Genomic DNA, 20660 nt, shown 5'->3' with positions numbered 1-20660 from the left:
AATCAAATTGCCATCAGATTGCAATCTGATCACCCAAAACGCATGCTAACGCCAGGTGTAAATGAAATCAGGCTAATGTGGTCAAGCACAATCTGATTGCAATCTGATGGCAGAAAACGCATGTTAATACCAGGTGTAAATGGCCTTGGGCCCTATTCTCCCACAAGCCTTCGGCGCTAAAACGGGCCTTAAACGCAAAAAAACGTGCCTTGCGCCTGTTTTGGGACGATATCAATATGGCTTTAGGCTGCCAAATGCGCTTTAGGCCGAATGGGCGTGGCGCAGTCCCAGAATGGGCCAAAGTGGGCGTGTCGGCGCTAACTACCGGCGTACTGCTATCTTCGCACCTGGCCTACATTTAGCGCTTTGCGCCTTTGAAAAGCAGGCCTATTCAGTCAAGGAGTGCTCTTCTGCCTCTCCCCTGTCACCCTTCTCTGTCTCTCTCTGAAACCAGGCCTATTCAGTGCGCCAGTGCTCTTCTGCCTCACCCTTCTCTCTCTCTCTCTGACTCCCTCGCTCAGACAGACACAACACATAGCAGCACCCAGCTTCCCATAGGAAATAGCAGTTGTAAGTTTACTGCCTGTGAATGTCCCTGTCCCAGCATGCAATTGGGTCCTCCATTTCGCTACTAAATAGCAACCAAATGAGCCGAAATAGATATAAAAGGTAGATCTAAAATAATGTGTAATGGTAAGACAACCTGCAATTGTAGAACATTTCAATATTGGACCAAATAAAACATCGAAATGAAACACCACCCTATGTGAAACATATATGTCCTCTTGAGCCTATATATACCCTGTGTGGATTTAACGTGATTTAGATAAGTGACAGCGGAACGCCCTCTACTGTCATGTGCTATACTGTGATGTCCGCTCCAATAACTTGGCCCTACTTCACATTTAGTTTTACAATAAAAACACATTTATGCAATGACTTTACATAATGTAGGGTATATTTATGTGCATCATTCTACCTGTAGCAGGGGAGAGAAAACGATATCGTTCTGGACAAACTTTCACCAATATAAAATTAATCTCATCATATAGGGATAGGCTATATTTTTCTATCCGATGCATTTAGAACATTATTTTCACTTTGATCTTGCTATAGTGTAGCGTATTTACATGCTTGCAGTATTGAAACTGCAGTTAGATTGATGTGAGAAGCATAATAATATGGAATAATAGCCTATAATGCAGACAGACAGACTGGATGAAGGGAGGGGGGGGGGCAGAGCGTTTGGCTTTCCTCTGGTTTTGCGGGATCACTGGAATTGGAGCTAAAAAGGCAAGCGTGTGATTCGTTTATTGCAGTTATCCAATGAGCATGACGGTGCATAATTTTACGCTTAACACATTCAGTGCCAAGGACGTCTGTGCACGTCCTAAAAAAAAGTAACGTTCAGTGCCAAGGACGTCTGTGGACGTCCTAAAATCATAATTCATATTATTCCATAATTCTGCTGTTTAAGGTCGTACCCAGCCAGTGAGCATGAATCCCTTCAAGGGATCACACGGCGCCACCTTAAACATCGTCACAGGAGCTGCTCCACCCACCTCAGATCCTTTACTTTGTACAGGAGACAGCGGAGAAAGCCGTGGAAACCGATGCATGCTTTCTGCCAGAGCCGTATATATTGCTCCGTCTACAGCGAGAGTGGGCTCGGCTGCATCCGCGCTCACAACTGAGCTCTTATGCTTCTATCTATCTCCACACGATTTCCTAGAAAGCCGAACGGGCCAAGCCTTTTCGTTCAGTCGCGTTTGCCAGCGCGCATCATTTCCTTGATGCCCATCAAGGAAATGATGCGCGCAGCAAAGCTGGGATCTGTCCGGGGCAAAAACGGAGTCGAGAAAGCAAACTCTGTGCGTGTGGGAGGAGCCCGCAGCTCAGAGGTGGAGAGGGGGGGGGGGGGGGGGGGGGGGGGGGGGGGAGAGAGGGGGTGTGTGGCTGCACAGAAACCACACCACACGCCACCACATCAGAAAACACCAGCCAGAGTCAGTGAATGTGCTCGAAATTAGAGTGCAAAAGGTATTCATAAAAGGGGCTATATCTTGGAAAGAAAAAAAAACCGACAGAAAACCCTTGAAAGTGCACTTTTTTGAGAGGCTGTAATTTTCATAATGGAACTGTCTAGAAACAAAATTTCTTCTTTGGAAGAAGCAGGAGTGTTCAATGTTTCATTAAAGTCCAGCCCCGTTAATATAGCCATAATAGAAAAAATTCTATAGCTGTTTTCAACTGAATGGAAGTGAATCTGGCACAGGCTCCAGACAATTTTACTGAAGCGCTGTGGCACTGAATGTGTTAAAAGGCGTGGTTGTAATGGTTGAGGCTGCGTCTAGCGCCAGCACGACGATATCAAGTGCGCTGGTCCACGCCCACTGATTTGAGCTGCGCCAGGCGTTCGGCCTAGAAACAGCGCCGATGCAACGATAGGGACCCTTATCTTTATCCCACAACAGGCATTATTTTTCTTTATGACTTGTATTTTATTCAAGTTTTAATTTTTTTTTTACATAATACAGACAAACACTTAAGTAACAAATACAACAAAACTCTTTACATAGACAGAAGGAAAGAAAGAAAAAACTCCACATGAAATAAAATAAAATACAAATATTAATTCTAGGACAAGGAAAAATAAAACAAAATAAAATAAAGTAAATGCCATGAAGGGTCCCATATTCATCGTAATATTATGCCATGTCATCTAATGTACTCCAAGTAGTATTTCTGTTGTGCTAACTAATCCCAGCATTGGTCAGTCCCTATTACCCAGACCCAGGTGCATTATACTTCCCCCATTTCTCTAAATATTTATCAAGCCTGTCAATTTTTCTGTAGATAATTTGTTCATGAGAGTCCACTTTGCTGAGTTCCGTGAAGCAGTCTTGAAAAGATGGGCTCCCTGGTGTCTTCCACCCCCTCATCAGAACCTGCCTGCCCACCATAATGCATGTCAAAATCAAGTCGGCCACACTACAATGGGCAACTTGTAGAGGATCACCCAGTATATATAGCCTCGGCTCAAACTCAAAACTGTCCCCAGAAATGTCCATGATGCGTTCATGGACCCGCCTCCAGAAATCTTGGATCACTGGGCACTCCCATAACACATGAAATAAAGTGCCCTCTGACTCTGGGACCCGACACCTCCAACACTCTGCAGAGTAGTCTGTGAAGACGAGAAGGTGTCCAGTAAAATCGGTTGAGAATCTTGAATTGGATAAGTCGAATTCTAAGATCTCTTGACATTTTCTTTGAATTTCCACAAATCCCCTCCCACTCCTGTTCACTGAAAGAGATGCCCAGGTCCCGCTCCCAGATGGTCTTTAGAGCAATAGACACTGTATTGGCCTGATCAAAGAGCTCTGAATAATAGAATGAAGCCTTGTGGCCTGTCCCATACACCATAACGACCCCAGCGAGAATCTCTGAATTCTGAGGGACATTTCTGGGCGAGCCAAAGATCTGTGTTAGCAAATGTTTTAGTTGTATATATTACCAAAATTTAGATTTGGGGAGGTCAAAATCTCGAGCTAGTTTGTCAAATGTCTTAAGAGTGTCTTCTTCATATAGGTCTCCAAGTTTGAGAATTCCTCTGTCCACCCACTCTTTCCATAAGTACTTTTGGATTCAGCCATATACTTGACTCTGAGTTAAGATAAGGATTTAGATTGAACGTCCGACACATTATCCACCACGTATCCTGCAGATGTGATATGATAGGATGAGATCGATACTGGGGAGACAATTTGGTAGACAAACAATTCAGCAGAGGGAGAGGGGAACTTATCACCTGCTCCATCTCATACCATGAGGGAGCCCTCTGGAGGCAATGCCCACTGGGCTAAATGTCTGGTACTAAAGGCATAATGATATAATAACAGCTTGGGCAGTCCCAATCCCCCCTTATCAACCGAGAGTTGCAGCTTTTCCAAACGTATCCTGGCCCGTTTCCCGTTCCACAAGAAATTGTTACATATTTTATCAAAATGTTTAAAAAACTTTCTAGGTATATTAATAGGTAGGGATTGAAGAAGGTAGTTTAACCTGGGTATGCAGTTCATCTTTAATACGTTCACTTTCCCCCATAAGGATAGGAAGAGTGAGGACCATCTTTCTACATCAGATGAAATTTTCCTCAGAAGGGGCTCAAAGTTTTTTTCTACGATTTTGCCCAATTGACGAGGGAATAAGATGCCTAGGTACCTCATCCCTTCTTGAGGCCATCGAAATGAACCTGCATGAAATAAGGAGCTGGGACAATAGGAAGATAATGGGAGCGCTTCAGATTTTGACCAGTTCACTTTGTATCCAGAGAGCTTTGAGAATGAGTCAATAGAGTTAAGCAGAACTGGGATGGACCTCACCGGATCGGATACCATCAATAAAATATCGTCTGCGTACAACATCAGCTTGTGAACAGAATTCCCTATTCTGACCCCTGGGAAGGCGTCATTATGGCGTATTGCTGCCGCTAGCGGTTCCAGTGTTAAACAGAAGAGGGCAGGAGAGAGTCCGGAGCCTTGCCTCGTCCCCCTGCCTAATGTGAAATATGGAGAGATGATTCCATGTGTCTGCACTGCTGCCTCTGGATGATTATATAGAACCTCTATCCATTTCATGAATGTCTTACCAAACCCAAAGGCTCTAAGAGTGTGGAACAGGTATCTCCATTCCACACGATCAAACGCTTTTTCAGCGTCTAGTGAAATAGCCGCCATCGTGGAATTTAGATCTTGGACTGACCACATAATATCAAGTAGCCACCTTATGTTGTCAGATGATTGTCTTTTACTAATAAAGCCGACCTGGTCAGGATGAATAAGGGATGTAATCACTTTGTCAATTCCATTGGCCAGCACTTTCGACAGAATTTGGCAGTCTATTGAAATCAAGCTGATTGGTCTGAAGCTTTTACAATCACATGGGTCCTTGTCCTTTTTAAGAATAACGGTAATAATGGCTTGTGATAAAGAAGGTGGCCGTTCTCCTTCTGTAAAGGCTTCCTGGGAGCATCTGCATCATTAGAGGCATAAGTTCAGATGCGTAGCATTTAAAGAACTCTGCTGTAAAACCATCTTGGCCTGGTGATTTACCCGAGGGTAATGCCTTTATTACATTATATAGTTCTGCCTCCGTAATTGGACTGTCGAGATGTTCTTGTTGTTCCTCACTTAGCCTGGGCAGGTTCAAATTACTTCATCATTAAGATTCATTACTAATCTGAGAGCTCTCACTCACCATTGTACCTTGTATGCTCAGGTGGGTTGGTCTGCCTTGTCCACTCGCAGACTCAACCACTGGTACACCTTTATTTACAAGGCTATCCTTGGTCTACTCCCAGCATATTTACAGGCATACATTGATTGAAAAGAATCAGGAGGTTACCGTCTACGCACACAGGAGCTTTTGTTACTATCTGTCCCTAGAGTGCGTACCGAGCTTGGGAAAAAGGCTTTCAGGTATGCTGCGCCTTCCTCCTGGAACCAGCTACAAAACAGCCTGATTCTCAGAGAGCTGGTCTCGTTAAATGCTTTTAAATCGCTACTGATAGATTTTGAAACGTCCAACTCTGCTTGCAGATGCTATGAATGATGTTAACTGTGCTTCCTAGTGTTTTATTTTGTTATATGTTGTCATATTTGTTATGTTTGTTTGTTATATATGTCACTGTGCTGCTGCCTGTCTTGGCCAGGACTCTCTTGTAAAAGAGATTTTTAATCTCAATGAGTTCCCCTTCCTGGTTAACACATTCAGTGCCACAGCGCTTCAGTAAAATTGTCTGGAGCCTGTGCCAGATTCACTTCCATTCAGTTGAAAACAGCTATAGAATTTTTTCTATTATGGCTATATTAACGGGGCTGGACTTTAATGAAACATTGAACACTCCTGCTTCTTCCAAAGAAGAAATTTTGTTTCTAGACAGTTCCATTATGAAATTACAGCCTCTCAAAAAAGTGCACTTTCAAGGGTTTTCTGTCGTTTTTTTTTACTTTCCAAGATATAGGCCCTTTTATGAATACCTTTTGCACTCTAATTTCGAGCACATTCACTGACTCTGGCTGGTGTTTTCTGATGTGGTGGCGTGTGGTGTGGTTTCTGTGCAGCCACACACCCCTCTCCCCCCCCCCCCCCCCCCCTCCCCCCTCCCCCCTCTCCCCTCTCCACCTCTGAGCTGCGGGCTCCTCCCACACGCACAGAGTTTGTTTTCTCGTTTTTGCCCCGGACAGATCCCAGCGCGCATCATTTCCTTGATGGGCAAACGCGACTGAACGAAAAGGCATGGCCGTTCGGCTTCGGATGCTGGCTTTCTAGGAAATCGTGTGGAGATAGATAGAAGCATAAGAGCTCAGTTGTGAGCGCGGATGCAGCCGAGCCCACTCTCCGCTGTAGACAGAGCAATATATACGGCTCTGGCAGAAAGCATGCATCGGTTTCCACTTTCTCCGCTGTCTCCTGTACAAAGTAAAGGATCTGAGGTGGGTGGAGCAGCTCCTGTGACGATGTTTAAGGTGGCGCCGTGTGATCCCTTGAAGGGATTCATGCTCACTGGCTAGGTACGACCTTAAACAGCAGAATTATGGAATAATATGAATTATGATTTTAGGACGTCCACAGACGTCCTTGGCACTCCTCGTTACTTTTTTTTAGGACGTCCACAGACGTCCTTGGCACTGAATGTGTTAAATAAAGGTAAAAAAAAAAAAAAAAAAAAAAAAAATCATCCAGAAAAGAGGTTATATCCTCATCAGTTGCAGAGCATTCTGATGTATACAAATCCATATAAAAACCTCTAAATGTATCATTAATATCCTTTGGATTGGTCAGAAGACTCCCTCCCCCAGACCGTATTGCAGGAATTGCTGAGCTGGACTGTTTCTGCTTGATATATCTAGCTAGAAATTTCCCTGCCCTATCCCCAGATTCAAAATACGTTTGTCTGGCCCGAAATAAGAGAAACTCCACCTTTTTGGTAGGGATGGGCATTTCTAGCAAAAACACTATTCGAAATTCGCTGGCCAAATTCGAATTTAATTCGAATTTCGAAAATAAATAAATAAATGTAAAAAAAAAAAAAAAAAAAAAAAAAAAAAAAAAAAAAAAATTTGTGAGTGAAATGTTGCATTGTCTCCCCTGATTCTAAGTCTACGGCTTTATTAATTAATATAAAAAGCTTCTGCTGTGGATTTTTAGCTCAAACAAGCATTGCACCACTGAAGTAAAGAACATGTTACATGACATTGACATTTTCGAAAATAAAAAACAGTTTTGACAATCATGAGTGGTTCATTAAATATTTAGTAGGCTCAGGTCTGAGTGCCAAAGGGGTGCCAAAGTCACCCCCTCTCCCTCTTCATGGGATTTCATCTGCCATTAATTTTTCCATAAACCTTGCTTAAAATGCTTATAAAAATTGTTTTACTTGCTCAAACCAAGCGATTTGACTATACTTAGAATCAGGGGAGACAATGCAACATTTCACTCAATTTTTTTTTTTTTTTTTTTTTTTTTTTTTTTTTTTCGAATTTCGAATTTCGAATTTCAATAATAAAAGTCGACCTTGATAATAACAACGATTATTCGAAAATTCGAAATTCGATGCCCATCCCTACTTTTTGGAGAGTATACAGTTATACTCATATTTGAGTTGTGTAAACTCTGTTAAATTAGAAGAGGACGTGTTCTGTTTCAAATTAGTCTCCGCTATTTCTATCTTCTTTTCCAGTTGGGTGAGCTGTAAAGCACTCAGCTTTTTCTTGTGCGAAGCATATTGAATGACATAACCCCTAAGATATGCCTTCATTGCCTCCCAGGCAATACCAGCAGAGGGTGCTGTGGGCACATTCGTTTCCATATAATTTTTAATCTGTAACTTGAGTTCTTCTTTGAAGACCGAGTCCTGTAGGAGAGAGGAGTTAAACCTCCATCTGGGTGATCTAATTGTTTCACAATATGGTAATAAGTCCAATGCAACATTAGCATGATCAGATATCAGGATATTCCCAATTGAGCAGGTCAAGACAGCAGGAAATAGAGAGCTGGAGATAAGAAATAAATCAATTCTTGAATATAACTTGTGAGCATTAGAATAAAAGGTGTAGTCTCTGCCCGTAGGATTCAGCATCCTCCAAACATCTGTAAGCCCCAGAGAGGTGCATAAACCCTTCACCGTGAGAACTGAATTGGTTGGTTTACTATATCGAAGGCTACTCCGGTCTAAAGTTTGGTCTAGAGTGATATTAAAATCTCCCCCCAAAATGATGGGGAAGTCCCCACTCTCAAGTAATTTACTCTCGAGGTCTACAAAAAAGGCAGGGTTATCACCATTCGGAGCATAGATATTCGCTAGTATCACTGACTGCCCCTGAATTCGGCAACCACAATGATAATCCTGCCCTCTCCATCAGACATTTCCTTAAGGCATTTAAATTGCACATGTTTGCTAATTAAAATAGCAACCCCTTTGCTTTGACTAGAACCAGCACTGAAGAACACATGTCCCACCCAATCCCTACACAGCTTATTAGATTCATGAGGAGACAAATGAGTCTCCTGTAAGAAGACTACATCATATTTCTTAGCCTTTAACCTGCATAGCACCTTTTTTCTCTTAACTCATTGAGTGCCAGCCACTTTTGGAAAACGGATGCTCCCAGTGCCAGCCCTTTCAGAGCGTTTTCAGTGATTTCTCGAGGCCCACAGAATATTGTGTGATATTACTATGTAAACACTAGGGGTGGGGGAAAAAATCGATACACCACAGTATCGCAATATTTTGCCTGACGATATTGTATCGATATTTGGACGCCAAGTATCGATATTGCAAATTTTTTTTTTTTTTTTTTTTGCAGGCCATGCCAGGCCACCGGGCTACTATAAACTTTAGTTCCAAGGCCAGCAGTAAACAAACGGTAGCATATTTTCATTTTGTTTTAACAGTAACAGTTTTGTCATAACAGTCATTTACAAATTCCCCAGTTACTGAATGGGCTGCACAAAATGTTTTGTGTAAGTGAAGTGAAGTTGCAAAAACTACATAAGTACAGTAGTCCACACACACATCCAGTTAAGGTGGACTGTAAGTAGACTGTAACAAACAGTTCAGTTTGTCAGGTGCATGCAACTATGACATGACTTTATGAAAGTTGTTGGTCTGTCTACTTGACAATGTTGCTGCAATAAAATGGTTGAAGTCAGATGTACAGACTGAAAAATTGTTCTTATATAAACCAGATGTTGACAAAGTTTTCCTTTGGGGACATCATTTGCAGTTGAAAAAGTAAGAAATCGCAATATATCGAAATATCGCAATATTCAATATCGCAATATCGATATATCGCAATATCGAAAATATCGCAGTATCGCAATACTATCGTATCGTGACTCAAGTATCGTTTCAGTATCGTATCGTGGCCATCTGGTGATTCCCACCCCTAGTAAACACCGAACACGCCCAAAGAACGATGAGACTATCTTGTATCATCAGCAAAAAAAAGTTTATTGATATCATTTTCCGTTCTATAGTTATCAGCAGTAGAAGATAGGTTGGTTTCAGCAAAAACAGACGTTTCAAACTAGAAGCTGAGATAATGAGCCTTTTGTGAAATGAAGCATTTCAAGCACATCACTGACTAAAGCTAATATTTTCTGATGTAGTGACACCTCAAAAATAATTTCCTTCAATAAAAGAGCGAAAACAAAGGAATTTTGATGGCAAAATAATATTTTTTAGCTGCAACCAGCAGCGCTGGCCCCTGCGTGCGCAGACCCTACACTCTCTTGCTGGTCTTGATTTACTGCTGGTGGGCATCAGATATTCTAGCTTGTGTTTGCCAATCTGTCTGTCCATCAAGCCTGCTGTCTGGGTCGGTGTTGTATGGTGCCCTGCGTGCCCCACCCCCCTCAACTGCACACTCCTCCTCCGTGGGAGTGTCTCTGGTGGCTCTCTGCTGCGTTTGCTCTGCACTGAAAAGTGCGCTACACCCAGCTTTTTCACAGCGGTCCGCCGTTTTTGTCGCCGGCTCCCAGCGCTTCCAGCTGAGAATAATGTAACCTTTTCTGGCAACTAATCATGTGGAGGGGCTCAATTGTGGGAGCAGATTGGCTGCTGCAGGCACAGCTAACGTTATGCTTCATGCATATCGATGCATACCGATGCGGTTTCCGTTTCCCCATGACTTCTTCTCTGTTTTTTCCTCACCTTTCTCTAATCTGGAGAGCACTGTCGCCACCTAATGGGTCCGTAAAATAGCTTATATACCTTCAACATCCCCCATATTTTTACAGGAGATGCATCAGGCTTTGATCCACGTCCCACCGTCAAAAAACGCAATTGACGACTTTAGTCGTCATTGGCACTCTACGTTACTATTTGAATTGACGACGATAGTTGTCATTGGCACTCAATGAGTTAATGGGGCTTCCCAGACCATTCACATTCCATGTAGTGTAAGACAACTTATTACTACTAGCCATTACAGGCAAGGAAAATCTGGAAAGATATTGACATGGCTAAATTTACTATACTCCAAATGACCCATGGCATACAAACAGAAATAAAACTAAATTGTAATCTCCCTGAATGAGTTTTAGTTTGATCAAGCGCCCACACACCAACATGGCGCAAAAACAAAAAAGATAATAACAACAACAAAATCTTATGGTCCATGACCCGTTACTCAAATGGTGCACTTCAGTCTGCATCCAAGTGACACAGCATAACCTACATAGTAGCATTCAATGCAAATCAGTCAAAAATATGTAAAGAACATCTATCCACAAACAAAACCTATTTACCACTCATCTGACTGTTTTAATTACTATTATTAACCTATAGGAATAAGAGAACCGATAATAGTGATGGCTATTGGCATTGAGCCCATAAAGAAGAAAAACAACAACATCCTTGCGTATGGGGGGGGGGGGGGGGGATAGGATGGTAATGGAAATGGATTAATTGAGCCATATTTTTGATGGGGACTGGTACTGTTACTGTAGTTATTGTAGATGATTTAGTTAAAAAACGAAATGAAAACAAGAAAAGGGACTGTTCCTCTAAGCATCTCGAAATTAAAATCACACCTCTATAAGTAGGCTATAAAACTAAATATGATACTCTATTAGATGAACAGCCACGCCTCTCTCCCCTGTTATTAGATGGTTAACTGACCTTATTTTCGCATAGCCCCTCAGTCAAAAAGTGGTAAAAGTGTATGAAGGAACTTCCTAGCGTCTAATAAAGTCCATTGCTTTCTCTGGATCTTCAAATGTGCGCGGTCCGTTGACTGTGTCCACCCTCAACACTGCAGGATAGAGCATGGCAAACTTCATCCTGCATTCGTGGAGAGCTCTCTTACAGTCCTTGAAAGCTTTGCGTCTGCCCTGCGTCTCTCTGGAGTAGTCCAGGAAGATAAGCACCTGTTTACCCTCCCAGGTGACTCGCTTCTTGTCCCTGGCCGCCTGGAAGATGCGTTCCCTGTCTTGGAACCAGAGGAAGCGCGCGATGATGGTTCTAGGACGCTCGTTAGTAACGTTAGCAGGTGCGAGTGCGAATCCTATGAGCCCGGTCCATCTCAAATCCACCTGTCGCTGTCGGAGGGTTAATGCCAAGCGACTCTGCCAGAAAGTCATTCATAAAGACAATGGTGTTATTCTTCTCCTTCCCCTCGGGTATGCCTACAAAACGCAGGTTGTTGCGTCTTGCTCTGTCCTCTGCCTGAGCCAGTCGATCCTCCACAGCAGCCAGCTGGGACTTTGTAACGGGAGGGTTCTTGTTTAACTCGACATGAGCCTTTTGATTAGCGTCCTCCAGCAAGCCCACTCTCGTCTCCACCTCCATCATTCATCTCAGGACTGCTGTAAGTTTCTCTTCTGTTGAGGCTGTCGATTTCTTTTACATTACATTACGTCATTACATTACATTACGTCATTTGGCAGACGCTTTTATCCAAAGCGACTTACAATAACACATTTTTGTCAATAACACATTTTTGTCAGCAATAGAGCAATCAACTATGTAACACAGTCTGTGACAACTACAACTTCTGAAGGAACAGTGGTACAAGTTTAGTTTAGGTTAGTATGTGTGTGTGTGTGTGTGTGTGTGTGTGTATGTATATATATATATATATATATATATATATATATATATATATATATATATATATATATATATATATATTTAAAGAGAAAGAAGATAGTTCAAGAAAGACCCAGATGGAGCCTGAAAAGGTTTCTTAACTCATTGAGTGCCATGGACGAACATGTTCGTCATTTCGTTTAGTAACGTAGAGTGCCAAGGACGAACATGTTCGTCAATTGCGTTTTTTGACGGGGGGATGTCGATCTAAGCCTCTTACATCGCCTCTTACAATATGGGAGCTATTGAATGTGTCTAACCTATTTTACAGAACCCTTAGGTGGCGACAGTGCTCTCCAGATTAGACAAAGGCCAGGAGAAAAGAGAGAAGAAGTCATGAGGAAACGGAAATCGCATCGATATGCTTGAAGCATAACGTTAGCTGTGCCTGTGAACAGCAGTCATCTGCTGCCACAATTGAGCCCCATCCGTGTCCGCTGCGATAGCCCATCCACAGGGCCCGAAATTAACTTTTTGACCCACCGGCCAGTGGCGGGTAGATTGAAGAAATCTACCCGCCAAGCATATTTCTTACCGGCCAAAAAAAAAACACATTTTTGTGTCACATACTATATCCATATATATACATTTTTTTCAGTACATTTCAAGTAGATAAGGTATTACGTTGAAGAATACACACTTAAATAAGAGGCCAGAGTCAAATTTAAAGCAAATTATTTTAATATATTGATTGATGATTGATTAATCAATACATGTCAAGTCAATCTTATCAATACATGTCAAGTCAATCTTGAGCTTAAATTGTAACCTAATGGTAAACATCATCAGACTCCTCACTCTCTTCCCTCTTTGCAGGATTGAACAGAACAAAAGTAAATTTGAAGGTTTTGTAAACATAACTCCTCAGACTCCTCACCCTCTCTCTACTTCTCCTCTTTGCAGCCAATGTGACACTGGCTCTGTTCATGGTCACGAACGGCTTCCAGCTTCATTGATTTACTACAGATGACAAACGTGTTGTTTCTATTTTTCTTTTTGGCATACTTGCGGCACACGGAACAACTCATCACTACAGCCCCAGCATCATACTGTAGCCAGTCTCTTGAAACACCGCTATCGCCAAACTTCCACTCCTCTCGAAACTTTCTTTTGTTAGGTGGTCCCGCTCTCGCTGCCGCTTCATCCTTTTCGTCGGAGAAGGCCGCGGTGGGTTTTCTTTTTAGCGGCCGGCTTACTCCCTCGATATGGTTCCACATTGTAACCCATTTAACGTTATATTAAGCTAACGTTAGCTACAGTATAGCAGGCGGACCGGCGTAACGTTAGCTCCCTGCAGTGCAAGCAGGCGCTGCAGAATGCAGATGGCCACGGCCAGTCAGGACAGAAGAGTAGCGGATGTGACGTTCGTACAGTAAACAAGCCAAAAATGAGGCCGGAGATGACGCGCAAGGAGAGATTGGGGGCTGCAATAAAGGTGACTGTCGTAAGACCAAAACACACCGCAGTTTAAATTATTTTATATGACTATTTTGTTACCCGCCACGTGGCGGACAGACCTCTCATTTCACTCGCCAAAGCTAAAATCTGCCCGCCATTGGCGGGTGGCGGGCTCTAATTTCGGGCCCTGCCCATCCATATGATTTAGTTGCCGACACGGCGACACCAGCGTCTTTCTGAAAAGTTACATTATTCTCAGCTGGGAGCCGGGGACACGCTGTAAAAAAGCGGGGGGATGCAGCGGACTTTTCAGTGCAGATCAAACTCAGAGCAAACCGCAGCAGAGACACTCCTCCCACCACGGAGGAGGAGGAGGAGGGGGGTGGGGCACGCAGGGCACTACAGCATACAACCATTGACAGTACACACAGACCCAGGCAGCAGCAGGCTCGATGCATAGAGAGCAAACAAGCTAGAATAGGCTATCTGATTCCCACCAGCAGTAAATCAAGACCAGCAAGAAGGTGTAGGGTCTGCGCACGCAGGGGCCAGCGCTGCTGGTTGCAGCTAAAAAATATTATTTGGCCAAACAAAATTCCTTTGTTTTCACTCTTTTATTGAAGGAAATTATTTTTGAGGTGTCATTATATCAGAAAATATTAGCTTCAGAGTCAATGATGTGCTTGAAATGTTTAATTTCACAAAAGGCTCATTATCTCAGCTTCTAGAAAAAAATTGCTGTTTTTGGTTAAATCAAGCTATCTTCTCCGGCTCATAACTAAAGAACGGAAAATGGGATCAATAAACTTTTTTTTGCAGATGATAGAAGAGAGTCTCCTCGTTCTTTGTGCGTGTTCGGTGTTTACATAGTAATATCACACAATATTCTGTGGGCCTCGAGATATCACTGAAAACTCTCTGAAACTCTGGCACTGGGAGCGTCCGTTCTCCAAAAGTGGCTGGCACTCAATGAGTTAATGTCTACAAGCATTTCTAACAGCGTTGCGTTAGTTATCTCCAGCGAGGCGGCCTCGTGTCCGTCGCCCTCCATAACGCTAGCAGATGTTGGTGCCGTCAACCTCAAAACCCTCTGTTCTTTTGTAGCCTTGTCTTTTTTATCCGGCATTCTTCACTTTTATAAACGTATTAAAGCAGTGGAGAGCATAATTGACTAATTTGAGGATAAGTAAATAAGGATATTTATGCTAGTCACCAGGAGCAAGATTTTCAGGCAGCCATCTTACTCCCCGCGTCACGTGACTCCTCACAGCAGGCATTCTTTATTTTTGCCTGCAGCTATCCTCACAAAATGATTATCCCACTCTTATGCATCCTTCCATTTCTCTTTCTGTATCTTTCTCTATCTCTCTCGCTCTCTCTCCCCCTCCCTCTCTGTCAGGCGAGATTCATACTTCATCGCAAAAGTCCTGTGTCAGAAGAACAAACGTAGAACAAAATATGTGCTCTTCACTGTTTGGTACTTGTGAAGTGAAGTGAATTCACCTTCGGTCTGCAAGATTTGAGCATTGATCACATCACATGTTTGTCAGGCTTGGAACATGTCGTTTTGGGTGTGTTTGAATGGAAGGACTCACAGTGAGTGAATAGTGAGTGTGGAGGAGCCAGTCAACAGGTGTTTCTGTGCGGAAGGCAAACACGTCACCATGACAAAACACATATCAAGCATTTGAAATAAGTGAACAATGGGTTGTATTATAAGGTTATTCTTTCATAGATACACCACCTGTATGATTTCCCTGACCCGATGACCACGCTCACTGCTACAGTTCATTGTGATGTTGCAGATGCCTTGCGTACGGCAACCATTTTAGGGCCTCCTCCTCCGTCAGAGTATTGGCTATCATTCCTCAGTCTAAGCGTTGTCAGTTCTTGTGTCTCCTAGTAAACCATATCATGTGTGCTCTGAAACACTTTCAGTCCTCACACGAAAACGCTGTCATTCTTCCTGCATTACTGTTTCACTCCTCACACGTCAGTCATCGCACAATACGGCGTCACTCATCATTCCTCACTCGTCAGTCATCACTCGTCAGTCATCATTCCTCACTCGTCAGTCCTCACTCGTCAGTCATCACTCCTCACGTCTCACACGAAAACGTTGTCATTCCTCCTGCAACGTGCCTCACTTATCACTCAAACTAGCTGTCAGTCATTACTCCTCATGTCTCACACGAAAACGCTATCATTTCTCCTGCAACATGCCTCAGTTATCACTCAAACTAGCTGTCAGTCACCACTCCTCACATCTCACATGAAAACGCTGTCATTCGTTGTTTTTGGTTGTTCTTCCGTGTGTGATGGGGATGCCGTACTTGTGTTGTTGAGTGTTGCACATATTGTCACTTTTTCATCTTAACTTTAACTGAAGGGGTTTAGAATATTCTGCTATGCTTTTAGATTAGAAGTTAGAATTAGACTCAAATGCGCAGTCATCAAGCGGAAAACAAAGCTGCTTTTCTGAGACCCTGAAAAATTGACATTTTGGAGATGCAAGGTTTTCCTCTACAGCGATATGTTGGATTTGTTCCTAAATGCATTGCTTTTACCTACGTGAAATAAACCAAATATTTCCCTTTGCTTTTTGCTAGTTCACTGTGAGGGTTTCATTGTGAAAACATTTCCTCGGCAAATGAACGTTTATTCCAAACCGAACCATACCATTAAACTTAAATCTTTAATCAGCTTTATCTTTATAAGTCTGAGCCATGGTGTTTTTGCGTAAAAAATTGCATACCGGTATACTTAAGTTAGCTTCATGCATCAAGTGTCTGTCTAATGTCTATGTCACAAGTTAGTCACACTGTTCATCTTAATATGAAAGGATAATTATACATAGAGATGAAGCCATTGTGGAAGTCCCAGTTTCACAGCATGCCCGCTAATTTACTGCTGCACCTGTACCCCATCCCCTAGGTAACCTGTTGGTTGAGACCTGCTAGACTTTAGATTTACAATGACCTAATTAGTTCTGCTGTATTGTAATGAAGAAGGACCTTACAGGATCTGCAGCTCTAAAGCCAGACTGATAATGTGCCCTCGTGTTACCTCCGGCTTGTTCGGGCGTCCATGCAGGCACGATTGGCTGGCTGTGTCTGTGGGTGGGAAGCTGAAATGAGGGTATGTGTCCTGGTCTCTGCACTAGCGCCTCCTCTGGTCGGTCGGGGCGCCTGTCCAGGATGGACCGGAAATGGTGGGAATAGTGTGATCCTAAAAAAATCTGAAATAACGCGCTCAACTCCTTACTTATAGCCGGTTATGTAAACTGGGTGCTGAATCCCTAAAACAAGTCTAATTCAAAAAAAGGAAAAGGACAGCACTCCAAGTTTAAAGGTTTTATTGCCACACAATAGGACGTTTCGGGCAGCAGCCCTTGTTCAGCTGTAATGGAAATTACATGCAGGTGATGCACAGGTACCTCTAATTATAGGTCCCATGCGGCACAATCAGGGTAGACCAGCAGAGGGAGTCAGCAAAGTCAATGCAGGTACATTCATAGAAAACAAAACATTCAAAGAAAAACAAAACATTCAAAGAAAACAAACAAAAGACATCTCCTCATTAAGCCCCTTAGGGATGCAGGTATCAAGGGAGTGGATCCAGTAGGCCTCTCTTTGAAGGAGGATATTGTCTCTATTCCCTCCTCACCGTGGCATATTTACTGTTTCAATGCCCATGTAATGAAGATCACTCAAACTGTGGTTCAAACTATTAAAATGTCTCACAACTGATGATTTCTCATCATGATTGCGTATAGAGCATTTGTGTTCACAGATTCTGGTTTTTAACTCACGTTTGGTTTTGCCTACATAGTATAAATTACATGGGCATTTCAACAAGTAAACAACATATCTAGTGTTACATGTGATTCTGCCTCTGACCTTAATCGTCACACCAGAACTTGGATGCGTGAAATTATTACCTTTGAGCATGGCATAACAATGCACACAATTATGGCAAGGAAAATTACCAGAAGGAATAGGACGAGAAAGAAAGTGAGTAGGTCTCTTCGATACCCTCATCCCTAAGGGGCTTAATGAGGAGATGTCTTTTGTTTGTTTTCTTTGAATGTTTTGTTTTTCTTTGAATGTTTTGTTTTCTATGAATGTACCTGCATTGACTTTGCTGACTCCCCCTGCTGGTCTACCCTGATTGTGCCGCATGGGACCTATAATTAGAGGCACCTGTGCATCACCTGCATGTAATTGCCATTACAGCTGAAGAAGGGCTGCTGCCCGAAACGTCCTATTGTGTGGCAATAAAACTGTCCTTTTTGTTTTTTCGAAATAGCGTGATCCTCCCATGTGCTACGTCCTGCCGGTGAGGCTCCCTGCTCTCAGGTGAAAAGAAGCAGCTGGCAACTGCACATGTATCGGAGGAAGCATGCATGTGTCTACGGCTCTCCCCAGATCGGCAGAGGGGGTGGGGCAGGGACCGGGGCAGCAGGGGGAAATTGGCCAAGTACAATTGAGGAGAAAATGGGGAAAGGGAATCAGAAAAAAAGCGAGACAGATAATGTGAAGCGGGACGTGGACAGTGCTAATGCAGGATGAATGCATGAAGCAGCATGCAGACTGTAGCGGAGGAGCACAACACTGTCATTGTGAGCACTGCAGTGTGTGTGTGTGTGTGTGTGTGTTGCTGTGAAGCACTGCAGCCTGTGTGTGTGTGTGTGTGTGTGTCGCTGTGAAGCACTGCAGCCTGTGTGTGTGTGTCATTGTGAAGCACTGCAGGCTGTGTGTGTGTGTGTGTGTGTGTGTGTGTGTGTGTCATTGTGAAGCACTGCAGCCTGTGTGTGTGTGTCGCTGTGAAGCACTGCAGCCTGTGTGTGTGTGTGTGTGTGTGTGTGTGTGTGTGTGTTTCATTGTGAAGCACTGCAGCCTGTGTGTGTGTGTGTGTGTGTGTGTGTGTGTGTGTGTGTGTGTGTGTGTGTGTGTGTGTGTGTGTGTGTGTGTGTGTCGCTGTGAAGCACTGCAGCCAGTTTGGGAGTGCTAATGTGTAACGGTGATCAAGTGGGTTTATCCTGGCAGCCCGCCTGCTGGAAGCTCTCTGGCAGATTGGTGCCATTAATGCATTATTTCATTAACACGGCTGTTTGCATGGCCAACATCTTCTCATTCTGCCCCTCTCTCTCTCTCTTACCTCCCTCCTCTCCCTCACTTTCCCCCTCTCACCTCCACTCTCCCCCCTCCCCGACAGATGGAGAGCGAGAAGAAGAGGAGAAAATACTCCACGAGCAGCAACGACTCAGACACCACCGACAGTAAGTTGGACAGAGGGATATGGGGAGAGGGAGTGTGTGTGTGTGTGTGTGTGTGTGTGTGTGTGTGTGTGTGTGTGTGTGTGTGTGTGTGTGTGTGTGTGTGTGTGTGTGTGCGCATGCGTGCGTGTGTGTGTGGTATATACAGTATATGTGACCGAGGGAGTAGGAAATGTGGATGTCAGAAAAGTGAGTTCCTGTGCTGCTATAGTACAATTAGCTGCTTGGTTTCAGTCGACTCCCGGAGGAGGTTTCTCATATTCGCTCTCCGTACAGACTTCCTTCCTGTCTGCCTGTCTTCTCTCCTCTCCTCATTAAACTTTTTAAACATGGCTACAATGGAGGAAAGAATAAATAGCTACTGTAGGTATCCAAAGGGAAGAGCGATGGATGGATGTGATGAAACTGTTAATGATCCCTGTGGGGAGGCTGGGCTGTTGCCAGAAGCAAATAGGTGTATGTTACAGTAGGGAAAAATGGGATATAACCAAGAATATAGCAAATTTCGGTTACATGAACAAATGCAACCGGCGATTTCAACACAATGTTAAGTTAAGTAGAAGGTATGAATATAAAGAATGGGAAAGCAAAATGCATGTATGTAAACATAAATTGCACAGGAGTGGAAAAGGTGTGTGAAATGAATGCAGTAGCACTTATTGGGGCAACGAAGAAGTGAGTTTTCGGCCCAGTCGTACTTGGCCAATTCCCCCTGCTGTCCCCGTCGTGGCTCCACCCCCTCTGCCGATCTGGAGAGAGTTGTAGACTAGCACATGCTTCCTCTGATACATAGTGTATGACTAATGGGTGTGTGTTATGGACGTTCATATTGTATCCAGTTCAATATTTTTTATATATGATATAATATAATGCCATGGTGAAATGATCAATAAAAAAAGGGAGGTGCTGTGTCCGTACGGGTATTGGGATCACCCTGGCATCGGGGTAACAAGTCCTAGCTGACTTGATGGGGGGGGGGGGTATGGGGGTAACATTCAAACTAGGGGTGTCACAATATATCGTCCCACGAAATTTCGCGATAGTAAAACGTCACGATATGTATCGTTGAGATGAAATCTCATATCGTGAATTTTTTTTTTTTTTTTTTTTTCCCCCCCCCCCAAAAATAGACAAAGAAACGTCTTTGTTTGTTGAAGTTCAATGTGTGGAAAGTAGTTCAGTTGAACAAGTCTCTGAAGAGACACATGAGAAGTTATACAGGAGAGAAACCATTCAATTGAGTTTCTGGCAAAACTGTTTACTTGACAGGAAAAACTGAAGATGCATAAAAAATAGACTAAGAAAAGTCTTGTTGTTTGAGTTTGAAGAAAAACTGAAGATGCATAATGAGAATTTATACTGCTGAGAAACCTTTTAGTTCAAAGTAAATCTAAGTGACGGTGTAACTCATTCTATTTCAAGATAAGCCTTATCTCCAATCTCATGTTTTTTCTAGTTGTTATTGTAATAACAATTTCCCACAACAGCATGTTTTGTATTTGTGCATTTCAAATAAAATACTACTTTTCCAGTCATATATTGTCATTATTCAAGTTTAAAAAAATATTGTTAAAATCGTATCGTATCGTATCGTTATCGTGAACCCAGTATCGTGATACGTATCGTATCGTGAACTGAGTGTATCGTGACACCCCTAATTCAAACACTTTCACCTATTTATTTGAAGCTTAGCCCACGTTTAATACGACCATCCAAGATTGTAACAACATATATATGATACAAAATTAAGAAATGCATAATATGGCCCCTTTAAACGGCAGGTGCGGTGCTGGGAAGAGCAGCGTTAACTAGCGTGTCCTTACCATC

At 43.1% G+C, this 20660-nt stretch overlaps 1 protein-coding gene across 1 annotated transcript in view; it reads left to right on the top strand.

Annotated features, from left to right (window-relative positions):
- The window catches only part of jade2 (jade family PHD finger 2), a 557810-nt gene that overhangs the window by 93363 nt on the left and 443787 nt on the right, over positions 1 to 20660 (top strand). Inside the window, exon 2 of the mRNA XM_083635683.1 lies at positions 18773 to 18836. Coding sequence (XP_083491809.1) covers positions 18773 to 18836 — 64 coding nt within the window. The remainder of the gene's footprint in view (positions 1 to 18772; positions 18837 to 20660) is intronic.

Source organism: Poromitra crassiceps (assembly GCF_964638095.1).
Source record: "Poromitra crassiceps genome assembly, chromosome: 1".
Lineage (NCBI taxonomy): Eukaryota > Metazoa > Chordata > Actinopteri > Beryciformes > Melamphaidae > Poromitra > Poromitra crassiceps.
Note: the sequence above shows the minus strand (reverse complement) of the source record. Positions and strands in the feature narration are given on the sequence as shown.